General features: G+C 30.8%; 1 protein-coding gene and 1 long non-coding RNA gene across 2 annotated transcripts; one reads left to right on the top strand and one right to left on the bottom strand.

The window, feature by feature from the left end:
* Window positions 1–3348: 3348 nt before the first annotated feature.
* On the bottom strand, window positions 3349–9350 carry LOC137827477 (protein unc-13 homolog). Its single transcript, XM_068633637.1, has 5 exons — window positions 8614–9350; window positions 6173–7057; window positions 5633–6082; window positions 5331–5517; window positions 3349–4705 (listed from the first exon to the last, which is right to left on the bottom strand). Exons 1-5 carry the CDS (start codon window positions 9172–9174, stop codon window positions 3762–3764), a joined length of 3027 nt encoding a protein of 1008 aa, XP_068489738.1. The 5' UTR covers window positions 9175–9350; the 3' UTR covers window positions 3349–3761.
* On the top strand, window positions 4606–7305 carry LOC137827478 (uncharacterized). The gene is made up of 2 exons (XR_011083756.1): window positions 4606–4740; window positions 5702–7305. It is a non-coding gene; the product is annotated as an uncharacterized lncRNA (long non-coding RNA).
* Window positions 9351–10977: the final 1627 nt, after the last annotated feature.

Raw genomic sequence — 10977 nt, 5'->3', positions numbered from 1 at the left:
AAATTAAGTGAAACAGTTTTTTTAAAAATGTGATAAATAATGTGAATCGACTTCTTAAAGACTTCATTCAATATCAATTATATTTAAAAAAAAAATAACAACTCACTAGTACTAAAATTTGAGGATTCATAACGTATCTCTTAAATTTATATTTTTGTTTTTACTTTTATACAACAACAAAAATATTCACTCCAACATTATCTATAAAAGATGCAAATGTTGAAAGGAAAAGAAGAAAAAGGTTGAAGAACTAACTTATTTACCCATAATTGATAAAAGTAAGATTATTAACAAATTGTGTACATAATCATAAAGAGAATTATTATTTTATTAATAGTTATAGATTATCAATTTTTTATTTTCTGGTTTCTTCTTATTATTGATAATTTTGTTTTTATGTATGTTTTAGGAATCTTTGTATTCTAAGAAATTGGAAAGCCACTAAGGAAAGTTCTTAATGAGAATTTTTTTACCGAAGTTTAAATTAGCTTTATATGATTAATTATGTTGAGTTTATTTTATTACAATGTTAGTTAAAAGTTAAAAATGACTCTTAATTAATTAATTTATTCATTTTATACAGTAAATAAATAAATAAAATGATAATATAAATAATAAAATTAAAAAAAATTATTATTTTTCCTACTTTGTTGTCTTATTTTTCCTTCACACTGTCCTGACAGTTCATGAAGGAGATTTTTGTGATAATTGGTAAGGAAAAACACAAAGATTGTGTTGGTTTTAAAAAATTCTAACTGTATTTTGTTTGAATTGTTGTTTATACAAAAACAAGTTGGAAATCTTGGTTAATTTTATTATTATTTTTTATTTATATATTTTTAAATACATTTATTTGTAAAAATATTCGTTAATTGATTAATTAATATTTTTAATTGAATAAAATAAAATAAATATGATCTTTTACGTATTAAAATATTTTATTATAATTAATTAATAATAAAACTTAATTTATAAATGTTAATGATTTAAGTTACTTCAAATGATATAATATAAATAAAATAATTTGTTAAACTAATTCTTATTTTGATTGTTTTTTTAAATGATTTTGTCTTTAACCCACTTTTTTGAGATTAAGTGAGATAGAATAATGTGGACCATCAACTTAAAAATATTAACTTAATCCTCCAAAATTTTGACAAGTCTAAATAACTAACAACATTAAAAGTTATTATAAGAACTATAACAAAAATTAATTTAAATATTTTTTAAAATTATATAATTTCAAATTCTATTAAAAAAAATAAGATTTTGAAAATTTTCATGATCTCAAATTTATTTATTTATTTATATTTTTTTTCAACTCCATTTTAATTAAGATATTATCAGTTTAGTTAAGATTAAGACAATGTTGAATTAATCAAGGTTTATCACAATCTTAATATTTTTTTATAAATGTGGAAATGATTTTAGTATTAATGTTAGGCAAAAATTATTTTGTGACAAATACTATTTAGAGTTTCCTTAGTCACTATTTATAGTGGTTTTTATTAATAACAAACACGTTATTTATAAATTTATGTGGAAGTTTATTTTCATATTATGCGTTGGTGATTTCAACCTATATTAATTAGAGTTACTTTTCTAAAAAAAATGTAAGTTGAGTTATTTATAATCAATGTTAATTAGAATTTTTTTAATATTTTTAACTTTTTAAATTTGTACGGGATTGTACGGGTTTATACGAATTTTTAGTGGTAGATTTTTTTTGTTTCTCTCATTTTGTTGGTTTGGGAGACCTGAGAAATTGATTCATATTATATAGGTATGTATAAGGTCGAACCACCTTAAGTGATTCCCGTTATTCAATCTTTATTGCTGATATTTTTTATTTTTTTTTAACTTTTTAGTTGATGTTTATATGAGTTTTTATTTACATATTGGTAGGGATTTTTTTATAAATAATTCTTATTTTTTTATATTAACCTGAGTTTTCTCACATAATTGAAGAGATTTTTTTTGGATGTAAAGAAAAAAAAAATGACTATGTATCATGATTATTTGTTTTATTACTGTAATTATTAGTTTCTTTAACAACTACATTAATATTATTCTTTGTCAATATTCTTTTTTCTAATTTTTTATTAAAAAAAACTTCTATCAACATTAATTAGGGTTGTTTTTTATTAATGGTAGGTGAAAGATTTTTTCAGCACCTACATTATAAATAGAAGTCACAAAATAAAAAAAATCAAACCAATAATGTAATAATAACTATGATCAATGCATGTTTAAATAATTGTTATTTACATTAATGAAAAAGAATAAAAAGTTTTGTCAATATTCATTAAAAAAATATCCTAATAACTTTGATTGAATAATAACATAACAAAAAAATCACTAGTATTAATATTTTTTAATTATTAACGATTATTTAATATTTAAATTCAATAAATTTAAATTATTTTATCTGTATACTTTAAAAAAAATTATAGTTTAAAATAAAATCAACTCAAATATAATGTCCTAAAACTTATTTTAAACAGTTATGAAAAAGGTTTAAGTTCTACCTAAATGAATTTAAGGTGCATAACTTTTTAATCACTTATCAATGCTTTACACTTTATAAACAACTAATTTGATAGCTTTCTCCTTAATAAAATATTATTTCACATTATAACTTTAGAATATATACAAGAAAGAAAAATAAAATAAACAAAGAAAGTGAGAGAAAGAAAGTAATACATTCTTTTAATTCTTACAATTTTAAAATGTTGCTATATTAATTAGTGTCTCAAACTATAAAATATTAAAAAAAAGTATCTAGAAATTAAATATGTATTTAAACTTAACTATATGTCATAGTCTTTGTGAACTTTTTTAATTTTATAAATTAAAGTAACAGATAAAAATCGTTATTTATATCACTTTTAGGTAACTTTTTTTCTCGTATTAACATGTGACCTAAAGTGAAAAGTGATATACTGAATATCGTATTAAGCTACAAATAAAAATTTAGAGGTCATGTAAACAAACTTTTATAAATTAATTTATATATAAACTAATTTTCACTTATAAAAGATATTTTATTTTTTTGTTTGATTTTTCTTTTCTAGAAATGCTTATTGAGAATTTTGTTTAACAGAATTGAGTCAAATTTTACTAAATAATTTGAGAGTGATTGTTACATAAATAAACATGCATAGCTAAAAATTGTGTAACAGAATGCACTCATGCATCAGCTTCATTAATGATGTGAACCATTTTGGTTTTAAGAAAAAGTTGTTGTATGATGTTTGGAAAACACTGTTACTGTTCTTTTGTTATGCACATTATTAAGTTGAAGAACAGCATTTTAATTAGTGTCCTTTTTGAAAGAAGCCATTTTAGTTAGCACTAAAGTTAGAAAAGAAAATACATTTTTTTCCTTTCAGCTAATTGATTAATTACAAACACAAATTCTGAGAGCAGTATGTGTAGGCCTACTTAATATATGCAACATCAAAAACTAAGCTAAGAAACTGCCATTTTTTTCCTTCTCTCTTTATCTCCCAAAAAAAACAATAAAAGAATATTTTGTTGTACTTATAATACAATTCATCAAATATTCTGCATTAGTGTCTTTGTGTGTTTCAATGCCTAATGATGAAAGCAAAGCATTGCTTTCTTCACCCTTGTGTGCTTCCAAATATGCAATCCTTCTCTCTTTTCTTGTCACAAGCAAGAATTATAGAGCAAGAGATGCATCATTGTCAATGCTATCTTTGTGCTAAACTTCAGCAAGAGATACAACAGTTTTGGCTTCACCTTCTCTTTGCTAACTGAAATGTCCTCTTCAAGAAAAGATTTGCAGATCTGTCATTTCTATGGCACAACACCCTCAATATTGTGTTTGGATCTGATCTATTCCACCTTCCTGTGGTAGGTGGCATAGGCAATTTGTGTCCATTTCCCATGACTCCAATCCCACTTGTTTCACATGTAGCAATGCTGAAATCGTCCATCAGTTGTTCGGTGTATTGCCCCATCAGTGCAATGACACCTTTCACAACTGCAGCCTCTTTCTCCACCAAGTTTTCTGCTATTAGTCCCTCCCCACTAGTGCAGAAAACCCTGTTCAAGCTCTCAAAGTCGTCTTGGATCATCACATGTTCAGACCTGTTGAACACCCTTGAGCTTCCACCTGCAAGCAAAACCATGAGGAATGCATCAAAGGAGGCCTTCATCACTTCTCTCATTGCAAGTGCTTGAGCTCTGTCTGTCACAAGTGTAGTCATCAATGTGATGTTTTGCTTGAGAATCCTCAATGCTGGCTGAATGCGTGAATTGGCTACATCACCAAGATAGAGGCCACCATAGAAGGCTGAATTAGAATCTAGGAATATGAGGCGATATGCTGCAACTTCTGAGACATGTTGACATGCTGCTGGGATGGAGGAATTGATTATTTCAAAATAGGGACCACTGTGTTTGCGGTTTGGGGAAGGGATCACACCAGGAGTATGAGAGAGTGATTTCTCAATGACATTGATGTGAGAGAGGAGGTAGTGTAAGGTATTGAGACGAACATAGAGGCGTTGTGTGCCACGGCTGGTTGATGGTCTAGGATGATGACCTTCACTTATGTGATCTATATCTGAGGAATTAGCACCACAAGGACTAGCTTTCCTCCACAACTTGATGAACTTTGAGTCTCTGTTGCATCTTGTCAAAGGGGGAAGTGAAGGAATATAGCTCTGCTTTGTACCTGAAACATATTGGATTGCTCACCATTTTGCATAGGTAAATTGCAATTTTTGCATCAACATAGTGATTATTAATCAAAAGTTAAAAATGCATTAAATTTATAGTAAAGTTCTTATTGATGCTTGTGTTTGTGCTATCTTAACTATTTTGATTGGTTAGGCCTATAAGTGATAAGTATCGCAGTCTTGCAAGAATTGTTTACTTCCATGTGCAAATAAACAATCCCAGTTGCACCAAGTAAAATAGAAATCTCCAGTTTAATAGTTTTCATGTGTATTATTTATTCTCTAGAGAGAACGACTTTGATTGTTTTTGCATTGGCACAATACTTACCACATGGTTCACTTAAAAGTTTGGTATTGGGTTATGTTCAAGGTGACTTCAACTGTTTTCTCTTATTCTGACTGATGTTTTAACCTTTTGGTTTGTATGAGGATGGTTAAATGATGTGTTAGGCCGTTTGTTGGTTTCTTTGGTGAGTTTTGGGTGTTTGCAAGTATTTTGTTTTTAGTAGAGGTAGGGTGAGACTAAGTGTTTTTTTTTCCGGTTTGTATAAGGGTTGAATCACCTGTGAAGTGGTTCACATTTATTTATTCTTTTTTGTTGATAAAAAAAACAATACTTACCACATGTTGTGACAAACATCATGTAGTCCTGGAATAGGCTTTCTAATCCATCTGCAAGTTCTTGAACTATATCTTCTGTTATTCCTATTGGAATTTTAAAGAATTGTTCCACAGCTGTCTTAGCACATTTCAACAGTTCTACGACTGATGGTGCATGGGGCTCTGATTTGGATTTTGGATTCCATGTCTGCAGTGAAAGAGAGAGGAAATTAAAAATTCATTCTCAGTTCTACTATAAATAACAAATGTTCTTAATTGTATCCTTCCTTTTAATCTTTGATGGAAAGAAACCCAAAACTTACTTCAGTTTCTTTTGCTCTTTGCAAACAATCTCTTGCACTGCTCAACGCTTCATTTATCCATTTTCTCAGGAGGTTCAATATGATTGAATCAACTTCATACGGAACCATCTCTCTCATAACTGTTTTAGCATTATCCTCACCACAGTCCTCAACCACCAGTTGGAGCAGAACCTTTTCTACCTTCTCAGCCCTTTGCAACACCTCCACGGTCTCACGAGTCAGAGAGGTCACATCACCTAAATATTGTCTCAGCACATGCCCGTAGCAGCTATGCAACATCATTCCTGCAACTGCTCCTGCTGCTGGGTGCCATTTTTGTAGCATTGGAGTAAAATTCTCTCTTTCTTTCATTGCCAAATCTTCAATCTCCTGAGCTAGATGAAGTAGAATATCACCGAACTCTCCCTTTATTTCCATTTCAATAGCCTTGGCATTCACCTCCTCAATTACCTGCATTCATAAAAATGACTAAATGTACACACCCATGCACTATAATCTAACATACCAAGGTGTAATGAGAAGATAAGTTTAGAAACAAACCTTTTCAAATGAACTTTTTATGGTAGATCTAATGTAATAGTCAACCCTATCCCCAGATGAGTCCACTATGGTTATATCTCCTTTCTTTCCCCCTCCCACATCATCAGATAATGTGAGATCTTCACCTAGAATCTGTGAGACTAACAACACCACAGGAAGAACATTTTCTAATTGGCAAATATTTCCTCTCTGGAAATACTCATGATAATTAACCAATCTCTTCTCAGCCCAGCCCAAGATTGAACTCAACACTGATGTCAATAACTTCACATAGAATGATTCCTTTTCCCTTTTAGCATCAACGGCTACCTCAGACAACATGGCATGTGTGGCACAGAGAAGGTCAGGTTCTATCTGCCCAGTTACCACATACTGTTGAAACAACACCCAAGTGAAGCACACATTGTGAACAGCCCTAGTGATTCCCAAGATGGACCATGTCTTCTTCATCAACTCAAGGAGCTCATCAACCTCATCAAGGACTAATGTGTCATCCCTATTGTCAAAAATGGCTTGAAGAAGAGAAGTGTACAAGTGAATGTTGAAAGGGAATCCATCAGCCCAGTGACAAATATCAGTGGGGGTACCATTGGAACTTCTCCATGCCAAGGAAACTACTGAGTTGGAAAGGGTTCTCAAAGTGTCAGAGTTCTTACCAGTGTCTATAGGTTTTGACTCACCACTTCGAATGACGTCCCTAAGGCGCAGGGCAAAGGTGGTGGCCTTTTCTATAGGGATTGATGGGTGTAGGAGAAGTCCTGCTTCAAGGACTCTGAGCTGTCTCTTTTGCCACATGTGATACTCAATGGAATCACTAAATTCAGAGGGTTTTAGGTGCCTCAGAAGTTCCAAGGGAAGAATGATAGTTTCTGCTCTTCTTCCTGCCTGCAATGTTGCAACATTTTGAGAAAGTTAGACCAAACCAGTGCTCTAAATATGTTTATGGTTATAGTTAGTAATAATCTATCCAACAAAAAAGTTCAATGTATCAAAAGTTTTTTTTTTTTCATACTCTACTCATTATTATAAGCTATGTCTTCATTTTGTTCCTCACTAAACCTCAGGATCTGAATGAAAAATTTCAAGCAGATAAACTTGAGAGCAAGTTTGAAACTAAGAGTAACTTTTAGTTAGCCTGTTCTGTTTCAAATTATTGGTTGTTATTATCAATTCAATGAAATGAAATGAAATCACCCTAATTAAGTCCAAAATGTGCAAAATGGAAGCAACAAAACCAATGTAGCTAGACATGTAATCCTTTTCCTTTTTTTTTCTTTTTGTTTGAGGATAATAACAAATGAGAAAAGTTTTGTTAAGAACATTGTAAATGACTAACATTTAACAAACACTTATAATAATATAATAATATTTTAAATTAAAAAAGAAAATAAAAATAAATAAAATATTAATTTATTGAAGTGTGAATTACATGTTTTTACGATTTTTCAACATATCAACATCCATAACAAATTAACTTGAATGTCTAAACACTATACATTCTCAATATATTTTTAAAAGTAATTCGGCTTCACAAGTCTAGTTCATTTTTTTATATGAACTATGCCATTCTGACCAATAATTTGTTTGATTGTCACACACACAGACAAACATATAGATATAAATATAACCTTGTCCTCTTTTCTAACAAAATTGCATGTGTTAGTAATACATCAAATGTAAAATTACCCTCTTTTGAGATGTTCTACACCCTGTATATTGCATGTTAATAATGAACCCGAAAATATACAATATAACCAAAACAAAATATGGTCACAAAATTACAACAAATCACAGAAATCATAATAATGAAGTTGAATCAAAAGGTAAGCAAAAATCATGTCCAAAAAGAGAAAACAAGTTAATTCATATATCTAACCTTCTTCTTTCTTCTCACCTTTCAAAGTCACCATATAATAATTTCAACACAAAACATAAAAGCACAACCAAAACGATTTCAAATAATAATTACTAAACTAGCAACATATTACGTGCACGCATGCAATCATGCATATGCTTTGTAATGTAATGCATCTGAATTGTTAATTTAGTTTTCAAAAACATCACAATATTAAGGGAGGTTTGCTGTCATAGAAATAAAATTATTTTTAAAGGTGGTGTGATAAATCACTCTAAAGTTTTTTCTTTTAGCTCAACTAAAAACTTGGCTGTGTCTTAATCCATTGGTATATATTCTTTCGATCTGGTTGTTATTTTTGTGTGTTGTTGGTTTTGATCTGGATTTACCCTTTCTTTGGTGTTTGCTTTAGATTTTTCGGTTTAAGTAGCTTTTCGTGATGTTCTGAAATTAGTTGTTAGTTTCTTTATGTGTTTTGGTTTTTTCGACATGTCTGTCGAAGTGTTTTGTATAAAAGTTGGAATTGATCCCTATTTATCGATTTTTTCTGCTGATAAAAAAACCTATGCATATGCTTATTACATACTTGGCCAACAAGGGTCCTGCTCATGGTTTTCCTTAACCGATTATCGTTGTGCTCAGTCACTTTCATCTGTTGCCTCATGATCTCTGCAGAAGTCATCGGCCGCCGCGGCCTAAACGGTGGCGTGGTGTTATGAAAAGGGCTGCCTCCCCCTTTCGGCGACGACGACCCGCCACTGCCACCAGACACCATTCTCCTTGATGGTGACCTCTTCAACATCTTCAACCCCAGGGCCCGCTTCACCTTGCTCGTCGGCGACATCACCACATTCGGTGACTTCGCCTCGTTTTCCTGGTTATTCAGGTAAAAGGAGTGCACTTGCCGGCTCCCAAATCCCGGCGAGGACCGGCAAGCGGTGAAAAAGATTTCATAAGCACATTCCCTGATATCATCTTGGCTCAGTCTTTCGAGTTTTTCCAACGGTGAGATCAGATTGTTCTCACCGTCGTAAAGAATCGGAAGACTGTTGTGACATCGGTGATGAGAATAACTGGAATCTTTCCGATGTTGTGTAGCAAAAGGCAAAGGGCCTGAATATGATTCTCGGCGGGTTTGCAGACCCATGAGGAGAAGATGGGAGGTGGGTCGCAAACCTAACGGTGAATGGTGGCGGCGACCAGAAGAATGACTATATATATATTTGTTCTGTCAAAAATGGGTGGAGAGAAGGAATTGGTTTTATTTGTGTTAAATGAGGTGATGAGAGAGAGAGTGCATGAATATTAATGCTATGGTGTTGGTTTCGGTTACGTTGATGACAACACTTTTGTGCATGGATGGTGCATGGGAGAGAGAGAAAGAGATGAGTGATTCTGGTTTTGCCCACGTTGTCATCTGCGAAGAATACGAGAAACAAACGAAAGGTTGTCTACTACCCAAAATAGAAAAAGACTCATGCATGCATGCATTTTTCTCGGAAGCATTCTCTTTTTTCACTTTTTTCTGCAATGTTTTGTTGCCACATGCAAGTGTTGATTAGCATAACTAAATTACAGGGTGGTTTTTACCAATTTTTTATTTTTGAAAACAACTTACGGACAACTCTATTTCTTTATCTAAAATTTTAGTTTTTATATAAAACGACCAAAATATATTTTCTTCATATTATCAATCAAGAATCACAGGTTGTTAAAGTATCGTTCATGTTCTGTGTTCTTCTGTCTATAAGTGCTGTCACATGAGCCATCACCTTCTGGTTTTTGTTCAGAGAGATGTAGTTAGTTAGTTTTGAGATAATAGGTGGACTTTCAATTTGATTTTGTTTAATGTTTAACAGATTCATCATGTTACCCTGTCATTGTGATGAATAATGGATATACATGGTTCTTCTTTTTACTATATTTTACATAAGTAAAATTATTTTCGAATGGGATTGGATATAGAAAATTATTGAGACTACTACACTCTTTTCTATGTCAGTAGTATATATAACACTTCATTTTCTCTTCAAACAAGTTCATTTCCTTCCGTCTACTCGTTATACCTCTCGGTGTTATCGTAACCAATACTCGGACGACGGTACTCGCAGAAAACATTATTAACGCTAAAATCAGTTTTAATATTCAACACTCGATTATGATTACGTACTTGATTCTTGAAATATGTGTTATTTATATTATTTTAGTGGACATTTCTTATTGAGCCAAATTAGAAAACTTGGATCATGTTTAGAAATTCATTACCTATCTCTTAATCATTAATTAATTTCACTAATTCTGCTTTAACGTAACTGGATTAACCCACTTATATGCCTTAAAAATTATTTTTTTATTATATTTTATTATTTTAACTTAAAATACAATATAAGTTATTACATTATTAAAACCGTGTATATTTTATTTTAAGGGCCTCCAACTATCCTTTTTCATCATATGATCATATATACATATAAATATAATTAGTCTTTTTTAAAATAAATTACTTGACACTATAATTAAAATTATCAATTCAACATTAATTACAAACTAAATATTGTAGCATAGAGATGGATCACAACAATAATAAAGAATCATAATATTAGTATACAAGTTTTTATAACTGATGTCATAATATTTAAGAAAATAATAAATGTTATGATAATCTTTTCATATATATATATATATAATATCCTTTGAGTTTGACCTTTTTCTTTAATCTTTCTCATGAATTTTTGGGAGAGACATATCAATATCTTGTTCAATCAACTTAATCGACCAATTATTAATTACTGTTTATGATGGAGAATTTCTATTTCAACATACTAAATATCTTCAATGAATGTTTCATTGGTGAACGATGACAAACAAATTTTGTGGGCTCTTTGGAGGTGGTATCTCACACCTTGATATGTTATAATAATTTGTCCTTTTAACATAAATTTGAAATTCT

Source organism: Phaseolus vulgaris, chromosome 7 (assembly GCF_000499845.2).
Source record: "Phaseolus vulgaris cultivar G19833 chromosome 7, P. vulgaris v2.0, whole genome shotgun sequence".
Classification (NCBI taxonomy): Eukaryota; Viridiplantae; Streptophyta; class Magnoliopsida; order Fabales; family Fabaceae; genus Phaseolus; species Phaseolus vulgaris.
Note: the sequence above shows the minus strand (reverse complement) of the source record. Positions and strands in the feature narration are given on the sequence as shown.

Coding starts and splice junctions, on each gene's coding strand:
- LOC137827477 (XM_068633637.1), bottom strand. CDS start 9,174: ATGGGTCTGCAAACCCGCCGAGAATCATATTCAGGCCCTTTGCCTTTT. Junction 6,083..6,172: donor TAAAAAGTTCATTTGAAAAG/GTTTGTTTCTAA, acceptor TTATGAATGCAG/GTAATTGAGGAGGTGAATGC. Junction 5,518..5,632: donor AAAGAGCAAAAGAAACTGAA/GTAAGTTTTGGG, acceptor CTTTCACTGCAG/ACATGGAATCCAAAATCCAA.